We start from the raw sequence: 24,063 nt of genomic DNA, 5'->3' as shown, positions 1-24,063 counted from the left end.
ACTAAACCTTGGAGTACACCACTAGTAACACTGAACCTTGGGGTACACCACTAGTAACACTGAACCTTGGAGTACACCACTAGTAACACTGAACCTTGGAGTACACCACTAGTAACACTGAACCTTGGGGTACACCACTAGTAACACTAAACCTTGGAGTACACCACTAGTAACACTAAACCTTGGAGTACACCACTAGTAACACTGAACCTTGGAGTACACCACTAGTAACACTGAACCTTGGGGTACACCACTAGTAACACTGAACCTTGGAGTACACCACTAGTAACACTGAACCTTGGGGTACACCACTAGTAACACTGAACCTTGGGGTACACCACTAGTAACACTGAACCTTGGGGTACATGCACTATTAATATTCATCTCTTTCTTCTGCAGATTAATGAAGGAAAGCTGTCCAGTCACAAGAAGTTGTGTGAAATCGGTGAAGTCCCGTATCCCATCTACTCTGCTGTGAGACAGGATAAAATATATGAAAACGATTCAGGTAATATTACTAAAACAGACTTCTTAATAATTACTCACTATATGGGATGTATGATTCTGATATGATGACGGATAATAAAAACAACAATTATGCCTTGGATTGGCCTTTATCCCTCTGCTTCTGTATACTTCTTCCATATACTTCTTTCATACACTGCTTTGCCCACTTCATTACAGCCAGGATCTAAAAGCTCCTTCCCTGGTAAGATGATTCCATCCAGCTTGAGCCCTGCCAATCAATCCAGTGGAGAAATAAAGCTGGCCATACGCTAGTAGACTTTCGAATAAACATTCCTACAAGCAATCATGTGAAATTACTCATTAGTACATTCAAAATTGTATTACTTTTAAAGTGGAACTTTACTCACCTCTACTCCAGCCACGAGGTGTTCAGGAGCCTCCTCACCAAGTGCTGACATCTATAGTTGATCTTTTTCCAGGTTGTGTTCCTTTGGCCATTTTAATTGGCCTATCCGGGATGAAATCACTCCCACGGATGTGCATAGGGTCTGTATGATTGGGAGGCAGTAAGGAGCCACCTATCAAATGACCACTGTGATTGGCTGTCACCAGTGGAGGTTGGTGGTCGAAATTGGGGGGGGGCAGCAAACAGGCCTGGCCCCCTCACTCGAATGATCAGACCTAACCGTGCATGGCTTGCAGCGCTCAATCACAGCGGCGATCCAGCGATCTACTTGCACTACACCCCCCGGGGCTCGATAGGCGGCGATCCATGGCCACCCCCCACATGATCTATGGCCTCCTTTCCTTATACAGGATAGGTGCAGGGAGGAGGACAAAGTGGCAGTGCACTGCTGAATCAATCTGGGTAGGGCTCTAGGAGAGATTGCTGCTGCCGGGCCGATGCTTCTCCTCCCATCCTAAGACTTCTGGCCAATTGGGTCTCAGGAGCCGCTTCCTGATTGACTGGGAGGAGAAGCTAATGTCACACAAGTGGGTGGGCTCGGGCTGCAGTGCTCTTTGCCCCGAGCCCACCCTTTTTTAAGCCAATTAGAGCCTCTGTCTCTAATCACATGCTTCAAAAAACAAAAAAACACATTGAAATCCATGCTTCCGGCACCCCCATGTTGATTAGGGGAATGGACGCATGGAATGGGGGGACAGTGCCCCTGCACCGCTAATGGATGGGCCGCTACTGGCTGCCACAGTGGCCACATGATTGGGAGCGAGTACCTCCAACTCCTGATCATTAGAACAGACCAAGAGCTGTCTTTCACAGCGTGTGAGTTAGGTGCAGCGTTGTGCGGTGGGCAGAGAACACATAGAGTCTAGGTTGATTAACAGCATTATATTGTAGCACAGTTCAGTAAATACGAACTGGCCCAGTGAGAAGGCCCACCCAACCGGAACCACCGGAACCACTTTTAACTGCAACACTGATGGTACAGTGGTGTGAAGACTGGAATGCACTGACAGCATCTGCCACAAGAGGTAGAATATGGCCTGGCCGTTCCACACCCAAAGGGGAGGCTTTCTGGAGAGGTAGACATAGTTCCTGCACTGTACCTACTCCTCCAGAATCTTTCCCTATCTCTACTACAGTCCCTGCCAGACGGAGAACCTGTCCCTACGCTAGCAAATTGCATAAAGCACGCCAAGCCCAGGAACCGGAATCTTGACTGATTCAAGATGGCCACCAAAGTGACATTAGGTTTACATATGTTTACACTAACACATATGTGTGGCTTGTAGGCGTTAAAGCCCATACTCTTGCCATCACTTATATGCATTACCTGGGTGGCAAAAGGTTAAGTAAAGGTCCACTTTAACATTCAATTTTGGAATGAATGGAATGGAATTTTCAGAATGAAAAAAAAAATTCCCTGTTAAAAATTTGTTAATTGAAGAGAATTTTTCCATCTTAAACCATCAAATGTTCTCATAAAAAATGAGCATCAATTTGACCTTCACCAACAATTAAAAAATCAGACGAATATTCCGAAATTAAAAGTTTTCAAACTTCTTTAGTACATGGCCAACTTTACAGTTTTTATTTATTGTTTGTCCTTGATGAAGCTTGGAAGGTCATTGTTTGTAATGAACAGGAAATAGAAGTGACTCTTCAGTGTGTAGAGGACACATGTTGGGTAGGTGCAGCGTGGTGCGGCAGCAGGAAGCACACACAGTCTCAGGGTGCAGAAAATTATGTATTGCAAAACTTGGAAACAATACAACAGACCTTGCTGGTACACTTACAATAATTTTGTGAGCAATTCAGCAATGCGTAGACCCAAACTGAAGACAGCATCTATCGAGGAGGGCGAGATGCAGCCGGTCCAACCCCAAAGGGAGCTTTCTGTAGATCAGACGTAGACCCTATGCTTTTCCAACTCCTCCAGAACCTCTCCCTAACGCTAATGTTATCCCTGACAAATAGGGGATCTGTCCCTGCACTAGCCATTTGCATGAAAGTGTGTCAAAACCCAGGGGGCAGGGACATAGAAAGACTCTGCTTACTAAAGGTGGCCGCCAGGTTCACCTAGAACCAGCGTAACCAACTGGACCGCTGCTCCAGGGGACTGAGGAAACCATAGAGAAACCAAGTTTCCCTTGCCTTCCTCCTCCAGCTGCATCACTGTTCTGGACGAGTGTCACCTGCAGTGGAGAATGTAGATTGGTGACATCTACATTCTCCACTGCAGGTGGCACTCATGTGCTTACATACATCTCAGGATGGACGATAACTGGAGGAAAATCTTCTTATTTCAGAAGCTTGGTTTGAGTTCACTCCACACAAGTCTGGATTTCCTTCTCACCAATGCTATATAAAGACTGAGCATCTGGCATGTAGGTTTAAAGAAGGACGTTTATTGAAGGAGCTGCCTGAACACGACCTGATTTATCTTCAAGGTGAGCCAAATCAGAAATTGTCATTAACTAACGAGGCATAACATTTTATTGGTGAAGGAAATCAGATGCGTTTCATTGCTACAAGGTATTTTACATACACAATTTTTTTTTTTTTTTTCAAAAAAAGTTTTGTTTTACATACGGGTAAACATCTTTTACATATTGAACATTACAAACATCTCATAGTCAAAGACATTCCTAGCAGATGAGTTATAGGAAAACAGTGCTTTCGTGGGTCAGCTAACAGCATCAAAACGTTTACATTTGAATTGCCTATATGGAAATGCATAACATTTAAACTTGAGGTTGAAAGTCGGGTTAGCAGTATATGGGTCTTTAATTTATAAAATTTATAACAACTTATCTCAAAAATGGTTATTGAGAGCTTATAAGCTTAGAGAACATCTTGAGTATAGGAAAGTGAGAAGATCGGAGAAGAGGGAGTGAGAGGTATTAGGGAATGAAAGTTTCTCCTACCAGGGGTAAGGCGTACAAATTATTATTCTTGGAGGGATCTGTTGTGTTAGTGTGGTTGTAGTCTTATATCCACTTTGGCCTCTGTTGTCCTCCTATTATTGTAGTGTACCTTGCTATGGAGAAACTCTTCAGCCTAATCTGAGGGTCTAGAGCCAGGGATGAAGAATAGAAGCGAGTAGGAGAGAGAGGGAGAAAAAAACCCTACAAGGGTCTCCCAGAGAAACGCTTGGCAGCTCACGCATCCTTATCCGTAATATGTCATTAGCAATGGGGTGTGGTAATCAATGAATGTATCAATTCACTTATCAAAATGTTCTAAAGGTTGGGGCATGTGTCACGTGGATTGGGAGGTGATGTAGAAAGTGGTGCCTTTTTAAAGGGAGGTGAGTTTCAATGAGTATTGGGGTCTGCGGCATGGGTCTGTAAGTGACCATTGTTCATTATGTGATTGTATGCATCTGTTGTGCGAAAGTGAAGTCAACAGGCCCATGTTGATTTATATTTGTCTGGTCTTTCTTTAGCTATGTGTATCAGCTCCTCCATTTCAGTCAATTTATTAATGTGTGTGAACTGTTCCTTTATAGAAGGCACCCATGTCGAATTCGAATGTACTGGTATGCATGACTTATCTGCATTTACCATGTGCATTGCTAGAGATTTATGATAATTCTTAAAAGGGTGGTGAGGTGTAATGCAGCAGGTACTGTGCTGGTGAGTACTCAAGTGTGTCTGTGGTAACCTGAAGGGTGGTTGAATGTACTGCAGTCCAAAATGGTTGCAGAAGTGGGCATTCCCACCATACATGCAAAAGCGTGCCTACCTCCTGCTGACATCTCCAACATCGGTTGGGGCATGTAGGATCGAACTTATGTATTAATGCTGGGGTTCTATACCATCTAGACATACGTTTGTAGTTGGTCTCCTGGGTTGAGACATTTACCAAGCCTTTGTGGATAACATGAAATATACATTCCCACCCTTCCAAGGAGATGTCGACAGCCAAGTCTCTCTCCCAGGCACGACATGCTTTGTCTGTATTCAGTGGTGTATGTTCTCCAAGGAGACCATAGACTGTAGAGATGACGTGTTGTTGAGGGTCAGCTTTTGAGCATATATGTTCGAACGGGGTAAGTGGCCAAGACATTTTGGTAGTGTGAGCTGAGGTTTGGAAGAAGTGACGGAGTTGAATATATGTCCATGGGGTTATATGAGCGTCTGGCGATTGGGAGGCCAAGTGCTCACTATCCAGTAGTGTCCCTGCCCAAAGCCCATCGGTCGGATCTGCCCCTGCTAGAAAGGCAAGGAATGTCCCAGGCTGAAAGTCTGGATTCATTTGCAATTGTGTTATGGGACCCGTCGATGATATTTCGGTTTCAGTACACGCTTTGTGGAAGCTGACAATGGTCGGTTTAATAAGCGGATGATTTTGCAGAGGAGGTGGGAGTTGGCCGATTGTCAGCCATGTGGTGGGTTTCAGAGGACTCTCTTCGAAAATGATGCTTCCAGCTGTACCCAGTCCTTTGCTTTATCATGTGCATGCCAGTTAATTATTCTGGCTAGATGGCAGGCCCATTGATATTTACTTAGGTCTGGAAGACCTATCCCCCTTTGGATTTCGGTAGGCTTATGCCGCGTACACACGATTGGACTTTACGGCATACTTGGTCCGGCATACTGGATTTCGTCGGACAATTCGCTCGTGTGTGGGCTCCAGCGGACTTTGTTTTCTCAAAAGTTTGACGGACCTAGAAATGAAACATGTTTCAAATCTGTCCAAAGGACTCGAGTCCGGTCGAAAAGTCCGCTCGTTTGTATGCTAGTCCGACGGACAAAAAACGACGCTAGGGCAGCTATTGGCTACTAGCTATGAACTTCCTTGTTTTAGTCCGGTCGTACGTCATCACGTACGAATCCGTCGGACTTTGGTTGATTGTGTGTAGGCAAGTCCGTTCATTTGGAAAGTCCGTCGTAAAGTCCGTCGAAAAGTACGCCGGACAAAGTCTGCCGTAAAGTCCGATCGTGTGTACGCGGCATTAGTTTAGCTGATGCATGGGCGTTTTCTGCCGCAAAGAAAGGTTGTGCATATTTTCTGATAGGTATGCAAGAATGTTGAAGGTAATTCTATGGGTACTGCCTGCAAGACATAAAGTAAGCGTGGGAGCACATTCATTTTTAATATAGCCGCTCTCCCAAACCAGGAAAAAATGGGTAGTTTCTGGCATAGAGTTCAGATAGACGTGTAGGCAGTTGTATCCCTAGATATGTTATTATCTCTGATTACCAGTGGAATTGGAAATTAGTTTTGCAATGTTCTACTAATGGCTTTGGTAAGGTGACATTTAGGGCATTGGATTTGCTAAAGTTTATTCTTAAGTTAGAAACAAATTGAAAGAGACAAAAATCTTGGATAAGGTTGGGCAAGGTGATGTGCGGCTCGGAAAGGAATAGCAGGACAACAAGGCTGCTACTTTATATTGATGTTTTGAAATTGTTATCCCTTTAATGTTATCATTCTCCCGTATGTTTCTAAGGAAGGTTCAAGTGTAAGCACGAACGACACCCTTGTCTAGTCCCGTTATGGATGGAGAAGGCTTTTGATAGGAGGCCATTGACCCTGACCCTAGCTGAAGGCTCTGTATAGAGAGCCATAATGAAATGTAACATGTGGATATTGCATTGACGCGTTTCGCCCCTCCTCCAGGGCATCATCAAAGACATGGATGTCTTTGATGACACCCTGGAGGAGGGGCGAAACGCGGCGAGGCAATATCCGGCTCACGTTCGTAACCAGTGACGCTGTTTCATGTTCTCTGTGGAACGCACGCTATCATTGCGGTGTTCACAGACAATTCTGAATACCTGTTTGCAGTCTCCATTCTGTGAGTAGCGCTATTATGCGCATCTGATCCTCTTCCCTACGGTATTATACTATATCTTTTTTCATATCTTTTTGGGTGGAATATGATGTCCGCGGTTTTCAAGGCTATATCCCAATGACAGCAGTCCAAGTCTCATTCCATTCTCCTGCAATTGCTGTAGCATCTCAGGTGACTGTATGCAAACCTTGGCTAAGGAGCTGGAAGTCTGCCATTACTGCTTAGTGGGTCTTATCCTGAGGAATGTCTACATCCATCCTAGGATTTTTTATCTGATTATGTGCATATATATTTATTTTACTAAATATTGACGTATATTCTATTGTCAATGTTTTTGTTTCCAAACAGATTTATTTCACTTTCACTATATGTCACTTGATACATTGAGCACTTAGTGCAATTTTGTAGTTATATTTAAACTCACCATTTCATGTGCTAGTTGCCAGCGCTGTATTTTTCTGTATAATTATTATCAAGTTGTAGCACTTGCATCCAGCAGCTGGAACAGTTTTTTGCACTTATTTTTGCCAGCGCTGTTTTCATTTATTTATTTTTACCACCTGATGAAACATATGACACACAACTGACATATAAGTGGACAAGTAGATTTCAGAAGAGCAGGGTAATCTCTGATACCAGGGTGCAGCTCCCCCACCCCGCCAACCCAGCCACTGAATAAGAGAGGCGGCAGATTTGTAGGGGTGGCTAAGCGTGATTCGGCAGCAATAATCTCAGTGTGAGGGGATGGGTTGGATCTCACCTCACGTTAGCTGGGAATAAGAGTAGCTTCCCCTAGGTGGGATAAGGCCTTTATATATAGTAAACACAGTTATAGCGTTAATTATTTATTTGTATTTTTTTTTTTAAATGAACAAGGCGTGCTCAAATACAGATTAAGCTTAAGAAGAGGTATTAGACAGTCATTATACCACTGACTACATGAGTAACTGTCAGAAATATTACACAGTTATGTAAGAGTCAACCCTCCGCAGATGTAGTCAGTATAGCGGCGTGGTGGTATGTTTTACATAGAAATGTACTGTAGGTATTTAAATATATATAGGACCATCTCCAAATTTTCACTACAGGGCTTGTTGTAGACAGAGATAAAAGAAACAGCCCACAATCGGGTGTCTAGTATTCGTAGGAGGCATATGCTGAGATGAGTGGTTTGGTGACTGTATTGGCTATACTGCGCATGGTCAGAGTTATTATAGCAGGGATAAATAGGCTTATAACAAGCAACAGTAATAAATCCTCCAATTTTTTTTTAAACATCGGCATTAACTGTGTAAGATAAAGGTGTCAGGACAGATAGCATACTTCTCAACATAGGGAATGTGATAAACCACTACAGTGTCTGGTATAAGGGTTGGGCTGATCAAAGTCCATCCAGTATATCAACTGGGGCAACTGGGGCGAACAGAAAAAGAGGTTTACGAGAAGTATTTCAATCCCGGCGGGCTCTGTGATGAGCAGGGGAGGATGGCTTGCTCCCTCCATTTGATGAGCGTCGGTTGGCTGGAACCGGGTAAGCAAGATGCGGTGATCTTGGACGTCTGGACATGAGAGGCCTTCCTTGCATCTGCTGCTCCATGGGTTCGCCTTCAGAAAGAGGTGGTAGATACAGGCCGCTGTACAAGACTGGGGGCAGGTCTAGTTCCTCAAAGAATGGTTGCACATCTTCTGGGCCTCTCAGGGTAACTGTGCGTCCCAGATGAGTGACTGAAAGGCAGAACGGAAACTTCCCTCCATAGGTGATGTTTCTGGCACGGAGATGTTCAAGCAGGGGGCGAAGGTCTTTCCTGTGCTGTAAAGTGACATAGGAGAGGTCCTGGTACAGCTTGATTTCGGCTCCATGATATAGGAACCGATTCCTACCTTTCACCTTTCAGAGGATTTCTTCTTTAAGCCAAAGGTTGGCTATGCAGCTTACAACATCCCTGGGGGGGTCGGTGTCTCTACCCCTGGGACGTAGAGCCCGATGCAGTCGCTCTATTTCAATGGGTGTTTCTGGAGCACTCTCTAAAAAATAATTGAATATAGTTGCCTGGTGTAGTTGGCCTGGTTCAATTTTTTCAGGGAGACCTCTTACTCAGATATTGTGGCGTCTGTCTCTATTGTCCAGGTCCTCCATATGTCTGTGCAGCTTATGGAGATGATCAGCATGTGCATCTGAGATGTGCCTGACTTCTTGTATTGCAGCATCATGGTGGGCGGTCACTCTTTCCACCTCCACCAGACGAGTTACCACTCCCTGGATATCGACTTTCAGATCTGAACTGAGTCCAGAATATCTCCGGAAAATATTACCGCTGAGCTGCGTGTTAGGGTTTCTGGGAACGTGACCCAGAAGCGTTCCGGTCTGGTTTCCCCATGGTTAGCGCTGGATTACTCCTTCAGCAGGGCAAGTAGAAGTGTAAACAGCCCCCCCACCGTGTAATTGAGTAAGCAAACAAATGCTAAGTTCACTTTCTAGAGCTGGTTACCCATTACACACACCCAGATTTAGATTGTAACATGCTCTAGCAGTCCCCCCATACCTCTCTATTGATCCCCTTCCCCATGACAGTTGGTGGAGGTGCCACTGTTCAGGTCTCTGCCCACACAGCCGCATTATTTATTCACAGAGATTCACAGAGATCTGTGAATACATTAACTACTGGATTCCGCCCTCAACACTCCACTGAAACTGCTCTCCTAAAACTCACAAACGATCTGCTAACAGCTAAATCCAATGGACACTATTCTGTACTCCTATTCTTAGACCTCTCTGTTGCCTTTGACACAGTGGACCACCCCTTCCTCCTCCAAAAAATCCACACCTCTGTGACTGTACTCTTCGCTGGTTCTCATCCTATTTATACAACTGTACCTTCAGTGTCACTTACAACTCTACTTCCTCCTCTCCTCTCCCTTTCTATGGCAGGGTCCCCCAAGGTTCTGTTCTTGTACCTCTCTTATTCTCCATCTACACCTCCTTCCTGGGTCAGGTAATAGTCTCCCATGGCTTCCAATACCATCTCTATGCTGATGACACCCAAATCTATCTCTCTACCCCTCAGCTCACTTCTTCAGTCTTCTCACGTATCACTCATTTACTAACAGATATATCAGTCTGGATGACACACTACTTCCTCAAACTCAATCTATCCAAAATTGAGCTTATGATTTTTCCTCCCCCCACGTGCCTCTTCCCCTGATTTCTCTGTCAAGATCAAAAGCACTACTATCAGCCCGTCCCCGCATGCCAAGCTTCTAGGCGTAACCCTGGACTCTGAACTATCCTTTTGGCCCCAAACACTTTCCAAACATTTTGCAAATCCTGCCACCTCAACCTCCGCAACATCTCCAAAATATGCCCCTTTCTAGCCATTGACACCACAAAGCTCCTAATCCACTCCCTGGTCATCTCTCGCCTCGAAAACTGCGACTCCCTGCTCATTGGATTACCTTTACTTAGGCTCCTTCCTCCTTCAGTCCATCATGAATGCTGCTGCCCGACTCATCCACCTTACCAACCGCTCAGCATCTGCTACTCCTCTCTGTCAATCCCTCCACTGGCTTCCACTCACCCAACAAATTAAATTCAAAATACTAACAACAACTTACAAAGCCATCCACAACTCGGCCCCCAACTACATCACTAACCTAGTCTCAAAATACCAACCTACTCGTTCCCTTCGTTCCTCCCAAGACCTGCTGCTCTCTCGTTCCCTTGTCACCTCCTCCCATGCTCGCCTCCAGGACTTTTCCCGAGCTTCTCCTATCCTATGGAACGCCCTACCCCAATCTGTACGAATATCTTCTACTCTGCTTTTTTTTTTTATGAAAACCCATCTCTTCAGAAAAGCCTATCCGGCCCTCACCTAACAACTGTATTTTTACTTTCTCCATCAGCTCATCCCACCACAGTTATTACCTTTTGTATCACTTGACCCTCCCTCCTAGATTGTAAGCTCTAACGAGCAGGGCCCTCTGATCCCTCCTGTATTGAATTGTATTGTAACTGTACCCTCTGCCCTCATGTTGTAAAGCTCTGTGCAAACTGTTGGCACTATATAAATCTTGTATAATAATAATAATAATAATACAGGTCCTGTCTGCCACCCCAGCAGATGGCTTGTAGTTCTCAATGAACTGTGAGGGCACTGATGAACCCTGCAGCTTTCAAACTGACAACCCATAGAGAGGTACGGGCTGAAAGCTGTTAGGCTTGTCTGCAGGAGTCTGACATTGCACCCACCATAGACTGATCACGGATACAATGCTTTGCAGGCCCCTGAGGGAAAAAAAATGTATAGATGCAAATTTTCTGCAAACATATCTGTATTTATTATTTTTTTTCCCCATAAGGTGAGCTTCTAGTTTTAGAAACCATCCCCCCAAATGCCCCTTGTTGTAAATCCATTATCAATTATGATGCCCACATATAAGGGAAGTGGTGGGGAGCAGTTGCGGAACTACCACGGTTACAAAAGTCACACTTTCAACCAGGCTCTGGTGTTCTGCCACCACAGGGGGCCCCAAGATGGCAGGAAGGGGGGCCGCTGCAGAACATATGAAAGGGTCCCCCTTCAGCACACTACTGCAACGCCAAATTCATGCAATTTGCTTGCAATATTCTTGTGATTTCCTTGAGACTTGCTTGCAAATGTGATTTAATATTGCAGTCTATGGTCCTTAAATTGCACCAAAGTCGCAGAAAAGTAGTGCAGGGACCTTTTTTGTCCCTGCGGCTTGAGTCGCATTGCACCCATTAAAATGAAAGTGTTTTGGCTTGTCATCAGTGGCGGCTCATCCATTAGGGGCACATGGCCCCCCCTTCCTTCATACGTCTGGTCCCCTAATCTACATGCAGGGAGTCAGATGCATGAATTCCAATCAGGGTTTTTTTTTAAGCACATGATTAGAGCCAGAGGCTCTACTAGGCTTCAAAAAAGGATGTCTCGGGGCGATGAGCACTGCGCATGAAGCCCACCCAGTTGTGTGACAATAGTGAATGAATATTCACTTCTCCCAGCCAATCAGGAAGTGGGTTGTGAGACCTGTCACCCGATTGGCCAAAAGCAGATCCGATTGGATTGGCCAGCAGGAGGAGGAGGGAGGAGATGCAGGGAAAGTGAGGAATCAGCTGTCCGCAGCCTGTAGAGAAGCCACCACTGCCCACCGCCTGGGGTGCTGCCTGCAAGATGAGGTAAGTGCTGGGTCCGACAACTGACTGACCAACCCGGGGGGGACGTGATGCCCGTGCCACCTGTGACCCAGCCTGCTGACCAACTGACCTGGGGGGGTGGTGGGTGCCATCTGTGACCTGACCGACCAGGTGGGAGGGGTGTGGAGTTGGGTGGATAGTTTGTCGCCACTGCTTGTCATGTAACTTCATACAAGTAGTATGATAGGCTGCAGCAGTGTGAACCTAATAAAGGGCCCATAACCAGAGTAAAGGGCCCCAGGATCAGTGGGAAGGGCCCCGAGCTTGGAGGGATGGGCCCTGGGACCAGAAGAAAGGGCCCTAGGACTGATGGAAAGGGCCCCAGTGGTCAGGGGGGGGCTTATGGTTTATTGCACCAGGGGTGTCCTGAAGGTTCTAGTTAGTTCTAACCTCTGGTGGGGAGAGTAGTGACATCATTGCTCAAATATGGACAGTGACCATATTTGGGCAGTGGTGTCACTGCTAGTCCTGCCTCTTAGCTTATGGGGTTGGAGATTCCCAGTCATGTTAGCAATGTGCCGGTGACAGTTGCTAGGGACTCAGCAGGTGTCAGCACCTTCTGCTTCCTTAGGAACCATTGAACAGCCAAAGTTCAGTCTGAGGCTAAGTTTAATCCTTCAAACCATCAGCTCATCCCTAACCACAACTGGAAGAAGATATTAGTTCCAGATAAACTGGATAGAGGTGAGAGGGGGTGGGTAGACAAAGGGTGATTTCCATACCTGTGATCCTCATTGTATTCAGCACTAATGCAGTCTTTTTTCTCTGCAGGATTGTGGGGCAGTGCACCCGGAGCTGATTGGGTGACGTTGTTCTTTAATGGTAGGTGTTCAACATTTACTGGTTAAAGCTCCTCTACAAAATAGGATTCCCAGCTTAACAAACCATACAACCAACCCCTCTCTAACTAGCTGATGCAGCAATAAATAAAAGCAATAAAACTAAAATCTCTCTGCCCATTTTAGTTAATTAAATCTGTGGTTACACAATATACTAGAGCAACCCACCTCCCTTACTGCAGAGTGGAAGGTTCCTTTTTTGGGGGGGAGCCTACATGGGTGCCTGGGTGACATGGATACTTCCTATTGGCTCTCCAGTGGTGAGGGTCTCTCAGGATCCAGAAGACCAGTCACCACCATACACCATAGGTGTGTGCAGCCTATTGCATTAGGGTGTGCACCCCAAAGCTTAAACACAGAGCAACAGAGGCAGTAGCTAGGCAGTGGTGGGTGCAAAGCACATGTGAACAAGTCTTTTTTTGTTTTTAATTATGCTTTGAAATTTGCTTGATTTTTTTTTACATTGTTATTTATTTTTGTATTTTTTAACTGCCCTTTTGGGGGGCTTTGATGAAATGTCATGGCTCTAAACAGACCCCTAGTGTCTTACATTTAAGACTGAAAAAGGGACTGAGGACAGGATGGAGGCCCAGATGCTAGAACCGATCCCCCTACAGCGCCGCCAGATTGAGGAAGAGGAGGAGAAACAGGAGGAACAAGAGGATCGATATCTACAATAAGGCAGTACAGCCAGTCCTCCTGCTTGGCAGGTGCCTGGGCCCCCCTTTTGAACTAATGGCGCATGAGCCCAGTACAGGAGGGCAGGGTGATTAGGGTGTGCCCATGCACATCCGGCACACCCCCTGCCCACACCAATGCATGTCACGATGAAGGGGGCCAGCCAGTGTTCTGCCGAGAAAGTTCCGCTTGGCGGATAAGGACCCCCCTCTACTGCGCAGGCGCTGCGCCTGCGCAGTAGGATCCGGCGGAAATAGCTGAAGATGAATAGGGGAAAATCAGCTGTACAAGGCGCCTGTAAGAGGGCCCCTCGTGGGCTCGCTTCGCTCTCCACGCTTCGGGCACGGCCTAGCTTCACTCAGCTCTTTTTTATTCCCCCTCTAGGTCCACTTGGATGGTGGGGAAGGAACCTGGACCTAGGGCGCAGGCGCCGTGTACAGCTGATTGTAGAATTTGTGCTTCGGCTATCTCCGGCGGCTGATAGTATTTCATGCTACGCAGGCGCTGCGCCTGCGCAGTACAGGGGGGAACTTATCCGCCGAGGGAACTTTCTCGGCAAGACACCGGCACCTGGCACAGACTTCAACGCTTGATTATAGGCCTTCATCTTTGAAAGAAACACTGGCAAGGGGTATATGACTGGACTAATAGGCAAAGGTCATAGTCATGCAGCAATCCACCATTCAGGTGTGAAAGTCTGTGTCCTGCAAAGGAAAAAAGGTCCAAAAAGCTACACGTCACAACAAAACCATGTGACCCCCCATCCAGGCTCCATCCAGGCCACACCCCCAATGCGTTTTGCCCCCACCCATGGTACTGGCAAGGGGTATATGACTGGGCTAATAGGCAAAGGTCATAGTCCTGCAACATCCACCATTCAGATGTGAAAGTATGTGTCCTGCAAAGAGAAAAGGGTCCCATAGGCCACACGTCCAGTGGCGGCTAGTGCTCCATTTTTTGGTAGGACAGCAAACCACCCGTCACCCCGTCCGGTCAGTCAAGTAGTAATACCTCCCACCCCCTGTCACTCGCTCTTCCGCCCACCAGCACTTACCCTATATAGGTCGCAGCCAGCTTCGGCTCCTTCCTGCTTCTCCTCCTCCTTAGCGGCTTCACCCTACGTCTCTTCCTCCTCGGCGACTTTCTCCTTCAATGGCCATTACGATCGCTTCTCCTCTCCGCGATTGGGTCTTAAGACCCGCTTCCTGATTGGCCGGGAGTAGAAACGGGAAGACAATAGTGAATATTAATTTGCTATTGTCACACAACTGGGTGAGTTCAGGGCACAGTGCTCTGCACCCCGAACCCACCCCATTTTTGAAGCCAATTAGAGCCTAAGGCTCTAATCACGTGCTTCTAAAAAAAAAACTAAAAAAAAACAAAAAAACATTGAAATCCATGCGCCTTGCATGGAGATTATGGGCCAGGCGCATGGATTAGACGGTCCATCACTGCACACGTCACAACAAAACCCTGTGTATGTAAAGTAAAAACATCCCCGGCCCAGGCTCCACCCAGGCCACACCCCCAATGCGTTTTGCCCCCACCCATGGGGCTTAATCATGGGGATGATTTCTGCACTTACATCTTGGGCCTCCTCAGACAGATTCTCTTTCTGGGTTCAGGCAGCCCGGCCCCTGATGATGTGTTAGCTCCACCCATTGGCTGCTCTGTGAATCCTGGGATATGTGACGGGGTCTCCAGTGGGCGGGATATGTGACGGGGTCTCCCAGAGGACAGGATATGGCATTCCGGCCTAGGTGAAAATGGCTGCATGGATAGGGCCTCGGAGGAAAAACAAAACAGAAATACCCCACACCACCACAATAAAATACTGCCTATTATCATTGTATTGTTTAACTGTATTTAATGTTCTTTAATTAAAGATAATATAAAATAATGTTTTGTTTTACAGAAATGTACAAAAAATTCATGAAAGCCGTGACTAGAGGTAAGAAGATGACTTTAAGCCACTTGGTAAATCCAGATTACCGGTAAAAGGAAAATTTTGGGCACTGCCGGTGATCACCTACCTGTCTATTTATTACAGTTGTGCTCATAAGTTTACATACCCTGGCAGAATTTATGATTTCTTGGCCATTTTTCAGAGAATATGAACGATAACACAAAAAAAATTATTTCACTCATGGTTAGTGTTTGGCTGAAGACATTTATTATCAATCAACTGTGTTTACTCTTTTTAAATCATAATGGCAACAAAAACTACCCTGATCAAATGTTTACATACCCTGGTGATTTTGGCCTGATAACATGCACACAAGTTGACACAAAGGGGTTTGAATGGCTATTAAAGGTAACCATCCTCACCCAGGGGCAAATCCAGAGTCTAATCTCGGGAGGGGCACTGCCAACATTTTTTCGGGCAATTTGTCGGGGCAATGGCTGGTGTTAACTCTTCAGTTATCACGGCACCATGGTTAATCTGGTGTCAGGATGATTTAAGCGCATTATTTCTATTATTATATTGTAATATAAAATGAAATAGTTCGACCCACCATAATGCAGAATAAGTGGGAGCCCCGAGCTTGTCACTTCCTGCCACCAGATGCAGCTTGTCACGTGCCAGTGGCCAGTGACAGTGTCCCTATTGTCCCAGAGTGAGGGCAGGCAGTGAGAGATGTTGTCATCTCTCTCCTGCCCGCGCCTGCACAGTAATGGCGGTGTTCTTTTAGAAGCAGAAATGCGGCGATGCAGGGGGATGGTGAGAGACAGTGGTGTCTCCAGTTTTCATATTTAGTGGGAGGAACATGAGGGGACAGGGACAAAAGTAGAGGGGCCCAACTATAAAATGCAATTATATATACATACACACATATAAATACATAGTGAGCAGCCAGGTGGAAGGGAGGAATGAATGGGAGCAGCAAGGTGGAGGAGAGGGTGGACACAGCCAGGTAGAGGGGAGGACAGGGTGGACACAGCCAGGTAGAGGGGAGGACAGGGTGGATGCAGCCAGGTAGAGGGGAGGACAGGGTGGATGCAGCCAGGTGGAGGGGAGGACAGGGTGGATGCAGCCAGGTGGAGGGGAGGACAGGGTGGATGCAGCCAGGTGGAGGGAAGGACAGGGTGGATGCAGCCAGGTGGAGGGGAGGACATGGTGGATGCAGCCAGGTGGAGGGGAGGACAGGGTGGATTCAGCCAGGTGGAGGGGAGGACAGGGTGGATTCAGCCAGGTGGAGGGGAGGACATGATGGATGCAGCCAGGTGGAGGGGAGGACAGGGTGGATTCAGCCAGGTGGAGGGGAGGACAGGGTGGATTCAGCCATGTGGAGGGGAGGACAGGGTGGATTCAGCCATGTGGAGAGGAGGACAGGGTGGAAGCAGCCAGTGATAAGAAAAAAGAGAGAGAGGAGGCGCCTCTGGGTGCAGATTTTTAACAGGTTATATATATATATAATATACAAAAAAGATTTCTTATAATGCACTCACATTTCTGTAGTTAAAAGAAGGCATGGTATGATATCCCAAAAAACCTGGGTCTATGCTAATCATAGACTCCACAGCGGTCGGCCGAGCACCATCCAGCGGTGCCTGGAGCAGGAAATGCTTACCCAGCCGAGAGACCTTTTCACAGCCAACTGAATTAACCCCTATTCTACACCATGGGAAGCACACAGACGGGCTCAAGGGATCGACTACACCAAGGACAGCCCCAGGTTTTTTGGGATATCATACCATGCCTTCTTTTAACTACAGAAATGTGAGTGCATTATAAGAAATCTTTTTTGTATATTAAACCTGTTAAAAATCTGCACCCAGAGGCGCCTCCTCTCTCTTTTTTCTTTCCAGTTTTTGGGAACATGGTTTCTGTTCCCTTGTGACGGCAGCCCTGAGAGTGGATTATCCCCATCCCTTCCCCTCCCCTCTCCCTTCTCCCTCCCAAATACCACTAACCATTCTTCTTTGAAAGAATTTTTGTGGACTTGAATTATTTTAGAGACTGTGGTCTTCATATATGCCACCTAGCACTAAATTCTTACAGGATATTACTGTATTAGAAATTTTGCACCTTTTTACTTGTATAAAAAGCAGCCAGTGATAAGGTCCTGTACCTCTATGGATGCCTGCATCCCTGCCCCCCCCTCGCCCCCCTCGCTCCCCCCACCTGGAGGTAAGTTACCTTGGGGATATATAACAGAATGACTGGCACTTTCTCTCTGGCTCCCTCTACCCGACAGCCTCATGGTCCCTCTTCTCCTCTCACGGTCCTCCTCCCCTCCTCCTCTCCCCCCTTCCCCTCGGCATGTTGGGGGCTGCAGTGCACTCTCAGGGAATCATCCTGGGGCCTGCTGGTATGTGGGACTACATGTCCCATAATCCTTTAGTTGTTAGTTTCCCAGCCATTCGCCCTGAATGTAGCCAATAGGAGTGGGCATTGCCGGGTGAATGAGAGCTGCTCGGCTCAAGGAGGAGGAGGGGTGGAATTTCCCCGCAGCTGCAGCTCTGCCTGTGTCACTCCCTTCACAGAGCCTGTCAGTTTCAGTGGTGCTGCCCTGTGTCCTGTGGCAGCAGAGGCTGATGAAATGTGCGAGGGGGGTCAGCATCAGCACCCGCTACAGAAAAAAAGGCCTTTTAATGGGGGGGGCACAGTATAATGTCGCCACTGGTGAGAGATGTCATCTCTGCTCGCTCAGCAGCCTGCTCACTCACCTACAGTGGTGGCCCACTTAGCAGCCTGCCCGCTAAGTCACCGACAACCTGCTTACTATTCTCTCGGAGGGGGGGGCTATTGCCCAGTTGCCCCCCTTGGACCTGCCCCTGTCCTCACCTGTAATCTGTCTGCTTGTAATTAGTGTGTGTGTATAAAAGACCAATGATCAATGTTTCTGCACTCCTGACAGACCCTTGCATCTTTCATCCAGTGCTGCATTGACGTTTCTGGACTCTGAGTCATGGGGAAAGCAAAAGAATTGTCAAAGGATCTGCGGGAAAAGGTAGTTGAACTGTATAAAACAGGAAAGGGATATAAAAAGATATCCAAGGAATTGAGAATGCCAATCAGCAGTGTTCAAACTCTAATCAGGAAGTGGAAAATGAAGGGTTCTGTTGAAACCAAACCATGGTCAGGTAGACCAACTAAAATTTCAGCCACAATTGCCAGGAAAATTGTTTGGGATGCAAAGAAAACCCACAAATAACTTCAGGTGAAATACAGGACTCTCTGAAAACGTGGTGTGGCTGTTTCAAGATGCACAATAAGGAGGCACTTGAAGAAAGATGGGCTGCATGGTCGAGTCGCCAGAAGAAAGATATTACTACGCAAATGCCACAAAGTATCCTGTTAACAATACACCAAACAGCACAGAGACAAGCCTCAAACCTTCTGCCACAAAGTCATTTGGAGTGATGAGACCAAAATTGAGCTTTTTGACCACAATCATAAACACTACATTTGGAGAGGAGTCAACAAGGCCTATGATGAAAGGTCCACCATCCCTACTGTGAAACACGGAGGTGGATTGTGATGTTTTGGGGATGTGTGAGCTACAAAGACACAGCTAATTTGGTCAAAATTGTTGGCAAGATGAATGAAGTATGTTATCAAAAAATACTGGAGGAACATTTGCATTCATCAGCCAGGAAGCTGTGCATGGGACGTACTTGGACATTCCAACATGACAAAGATCCAAAACAAGGTTCAAAGTTCAAGGAAGTTGGGACTTTAAATGAAACAACTGGGTAGTGGAGGTATATACAAATAATAATTTATTTAAGTAGCATAAATACATAATTCATCTTGTATAAAGCAGGGCTTGCATAGGACCTGAACATGATGTATAAAAAGATGTATAAAAGTACATACAGATAACGTATGAATAAGGTAATGAGCATATATACAATAATGGCAAAAAGCCCAATACTGGTACATGCGTCCACATAGTATAAATGTATTCATAAATGAGTATATAAATAAAATCAAAGAATAAGACTGGTAAAATAGATAAGTATCAGTCCATATAAGATGTAGTTGTGGCATCAGATGTAGCTCGACGCGTTTCGTGGGTTTTACCCACTCATCAGGAGCAGATGCAATAGACATATCTATGGAGTATAAGTAAAGATGGAATGAGTCATACTCTAAATAGAATTTGTTTATATATAAAAATATATAAACGAATTCTATTTAGAGTATGACTCCTTCCATCTTTACTTATACTCCATAGATATGTCTATTGCATCTGCTCCTGATGAGTGGGTAAAACCCACGAAACGCGTCGAGCTACATCTGATGCCACAACTACATCTTATATGGACTGATACTTATCTATTTTACCAGTCTTATTCTTTGATTTTATTTATATACTCATTTATGAATACATTTATACTATGTGGACGCATGTACCAGTATTGGGCTTTTTGCCATTATTATATATATGCTCATTACCTTATTCATACGTTATCTGTATGTACTTTTATACATCTTTTTATACATCATGTTCAGGTCCTATGCAAGCCCCACTTTATACAAGATGAATTATGTATTTATGCTACTTAAATAAATTATTATTTGTATATACCTCCACTACCCAGTTGTTTCATTTAAAGTCCCAACTTCCTTGAACTTTGAACCAAATTGTCGGGATGGAGGTACCTTCGGGTGCTTCATCTAAAGTCCCAATCCCCCTCCTTGTTTACCAATGTATACCGGGATGGAAGCAACTGGGTATGTAGGATTGGCAGTGTTCCCCTGCCATCCTTGTGTGAGGCTGGCCCTCATTTATAGGGTATCTTTGTATAAGCCTACTGATTGTCATTATCAATTATATATATTTCTTTCTCTCGATTATGTTCATGTCTTTGACTATTGCATATGGTATTCCTCTACATGTAATACTTTTACATACTGGCGCATATGTTTTCCACATGATTTGCTTCTATTTAGATACCCAACACATCCTTCCTTCTGATTGGCAAGTTTGCTTGTGTGGATGGTCGGGCATCTGGGCTTTGCCGTGGTTTTCTCCATCACGGGAGCTGCGATGCGCTCAGCGGCCCCTCCCCCTCCTTCCTTTCTTCTCTGGGGGAGCGGGCGGGTGCCCCTTTGCGCATCGGCGCCACGTCCGTCACGCGGTATGTGACGGCAGATGCGCCGTACGTGTGACGTCAGTTATGACATCACTACGCCGACGCTCGGCCACGTCATCTGGTGTATCCATATGGGGAGTTTCCGCGCCTGTTGCGGAGTGTAGACTCGGCTCAGGTGCGCTGTTCTCCCCCTCATTGGTTCACTGACGTGGCGTTGGCGGCATAAATTCATCCCCCCCAGTGTAGTGAGCTGCTCTTTATGAACAGTCTCCATCTGGGGTCCCTACACACCAGCTGTATCGACTTGCTGGTTGGTGTTTTGATACTATGTTGGGGTAAGGCACTTATCTGTTTCCGTTTTGTCCTTGATTTTCCTTCTTCCTCTTTCCACCCTCTTTTTGTCTGATGCAGTCTTCACATTATTACTCCTTCCACGTGGCAACTTTTTATTTCCAAACAATCCCTCCACATCTATACAATCATTTATCACCCCTACACTCAGTCCCCTTCTTTCTTCATTCTCCTAGTAGCACTGAACTTTCACCTCTTTCTCCTTTGACACCCACTGGGTCCATTATCTATATATCATCATTATTTTTAATTATATTTCAACTACATTTCTATACTATATATACATTTTGATATTTGTTCCCAGATGGTCTTCTATGGATTATACACTGTGGTTTGTTATATGGATACCTCAGTCCCACCATACACGTCCCCACGCTGCCTGACATTGCTTCTATGAAATATGCCGCCTCAGCTCCCGTGGGGGAGCTATGTCCTCGGCCACCCCTATGCTGACTGCCCCGCATTGCATTTGCTGTCTGAATGGGTGAGTGTGGACGGTTTATTAGTTTTATACATCCAAAAAAAATATATAAACGAATTCTATTTAGAGTATGACTCATTCCATCTTTACTTATACTCCATAGATATGTCTATTGCATCTGCTCCTGATGAGTGGGTAAAACCCACGAAACGCGTCAAGCTACATCTGATGCCACAACTACATCTTATATGGACTGATACTTATCTATTTTACCAGTCTTATTCTTTGATTTTATTTATATACTCATTTATGAATACATTTATACTATGTGGACGCATGTACCAGTATTGGGCTTTTTGCCATTATTATATATATGCTCATTACCTTATTCATACGTTATCTGTATGTACTTTTATACATCTTTTTATACATCATGCTCAGGTCCTATGCAAGCCCTGCTTTATACAAGATGAATTATGTATTTATGCTACTTAAATAAATTATTATTTGTATATACCTCCACTACCCAGTTGTTTCATTTAAAGTCCCAACTTCCTTGAACTTTGAACCAAATTGTCGGGATGGAGGTACCTTCGGGTGCTTCATCTAAAGTCCCAATCCCCCTCCTTGTTTACCAAGATCCAAAACAAGACCAAATTGACCTGCCATTGACTACAGCAGAATAAAGTGAAATTTCTGGAGTGGCCGTCTCAGTCTCCTTCGTGCCGTTCATGGAAGACAGTCCAAGAATTTACAGGAACTGAATGCTTTGTGCCAAGAGGAATGGGCAGCTTTACCATCTGAGAAGATAAAGAGCCTCATCTACAAATATCACAAAAGACTTCAAGCTGTCATTGATGTTAAAGGGGGCAATACACGGTATTAAGAACTGGAAAACTGTAAACTTTTGATCAGGGTCATTTGGGTAGTTTCTGTTGTGATTATGATTTAAAAAGAGTAAAACACAGTTGATTGATAATAAATGGCTTCAGACAAACACTAACCATGAGTGAAAGAAAAGTTTTTGTGTTATCATTCATATTCTCTGAAAAATGGCCAATAAATCATAAATTCTGCCAGGGTATGTAAACTTATGAGCACAACTATACATTCTGTACGTCAGAAGTTGTCAGAAGTGGTTGTAAATCTTCTGAGATAAAAATCATACAAAGCATACCCCTTTGTAATGTGTACTTACCTCAATCCAAAGCACTATGTGTGATTTCTGTCAGCTCTCTCATTCCTCTGCTTTTGACACCACAGAATCCTCTATAAGACTGTGTATAGAGGGGCGTATGGCCTCTTCCCTCCACTCAGGTCTCAGATTACACTCAGCTCTGCGCTGAGCAGTGTGTGATGTGCAATCCGCGCCCCCTGCCTTCTTGAGCTGAGAAGCAGCCTTTGGTCTCTGTGTTTTAGAAGCCTTCAGAGAAGAGAGGACTGCAGGTAATCAAGACATTTGCAGAGAGATAACAGGACGAATGTCATGCAAAAGCACTTCCAAAATGTTTAGTTATTTATTTTTTTGCTCATAACATTCAATTTGTTAAGGGTATCATGTTACTCATTTGCATAGATTATCACATGCGGTACATAAAGTCCAATTTATTTAAAAACAATAAAAAAAGTTAAATTCTTAAACAAAACAGGAACTAAAAAAGGTGCAAAAATTAACACAACCCTTTAGGTTATTCAAACCCTCAGAAAGGGACATTCCACCCATGAGAGCCTAATTCAACCCACAGAAGCAGGAGTAGATATGGCGCTGCCCTTATGGAGTTAGAAGGATTTTTTTCCCATAGTGAACAATTCCTCTATATGTTGCATGGTATACATAATTCCTATAAAACTAGAGTTTTACTTCTAAATGGTAAACTTTAAACCATAAACGAGAAAACCTATATGTACCAAAAATTATGACGTGAATATTTTGGGTCTAAAATCTGTGACTGGTGAAGTTGCAAAATAAAATGCCTCAATTATTTCAACAAAGTGCATTGGTGCAAAAACAGTGCTGTAAATGCAATAAAGTGACTGGTGCTAGATCATACAAAAAATCATACAAAATATCAAACATAAAAAGTGACTGATGTGTTTTTAACCAGTGTTATTGGATAGGAAAAATTCCATTAGTTGTGGGAAAAAAAGTTCTTTTTGAAGTGTTTTAAGATGTTCAATCTCTAGGAAACAAATTTCTGTAGGAAAACTTCTTATCCAGGTGCTGGCTCTTTATTAGTACCTTATCTGCATGCTCTGATACTGCTTGCTCTCACCACATTTTCTTCCCCCTGCAGGGGTGCAGGCAGTCACAGTATCTGCCACTGTGTAGCAATCATAGATGTCTCCAGACTTTGCTTTACATGTTGTTTTGGTGTGTTACATATGAAAGAAAGGAGGGATGCCCATAGTGTAAAACCATATAGGAACCTTTATTAAAGCTTAATAAAATATTGTACTCACATTTGCAATGATAAAAACGAGCATAAGAAAGATATCAAAGACAGCTTTGCTAGAGGTGCTGCAAGACGTCCGTAAACCCGCCCTGCGCGTGTTTTCGTCCCCCTGCAGGGGGAAGAAAATCCGGTGAGTGCAAGTGTTCTCCTCCTCTGATGTTCTCCTCCTCTGCTGTTCTCCTCCTCCAATGTTCTTCTCCACTGATGTTCTTCTCCACCAATGTTCTTCTCCACTGATATAGTTACATAGTAGGTGAGGTTGAAAAAAGACACAAGTCCATCAAGTCCATCCTATGTGTGTGATTATGTGTCAGTATTTCATTACTTA

The 24,063-nt window shown here is 45.0% G+C and overlaps 1 protein-coding gene across 1 annotated transcript in view; it reads left to right on the top strand.

Annotated features, from left to right (window-relative positions):
* The window catches only part of LOC141129234 (cytosolic phospholipase A2 gamma-like), a 97,146-nt gene that overhangs the window by 29,998 nt on the left and 43,085 nt on the right, over positions 1-24,063 (top strand). The window contains exons 6-9 of the mRNA XM_073617137.1: positions 400-508; positions 3,238-3,378; positions 12,718-12,768; positions 15,379-15,414. Of these exons, the coding sequence (XP_073473238.1) occupies positions 400-508; positions 3,238-3,378; positions 12,718-12,768; positions 15,379-15,414 (337 nt within the window). The remainder of the gene's footprint in view (positions 1-399; positions 509-3,237; positions 3,379-12,717; positions 12,769-15,378; positions 15,415-24,063) is intronic.

The sequence above is a fragment of the Aquarana catesbeiana genome, linkage group LG01 (assembly GCF_042186555.1).
Source record: "Aquarana catesbeiana isolate 2022-GZ linkage group LG01, ASM4218655v1, whole genome shotgun sequence".
Taxonomy (NCBI): Eukaryota; Metazoa; Chordata; class Amphibia; order Anura; family Ranidae; genus Aquarana; species Aquarana catesbeiana.
This window is presented reverse-complemented; position numbering and strand designations above follow the sequence as displayed.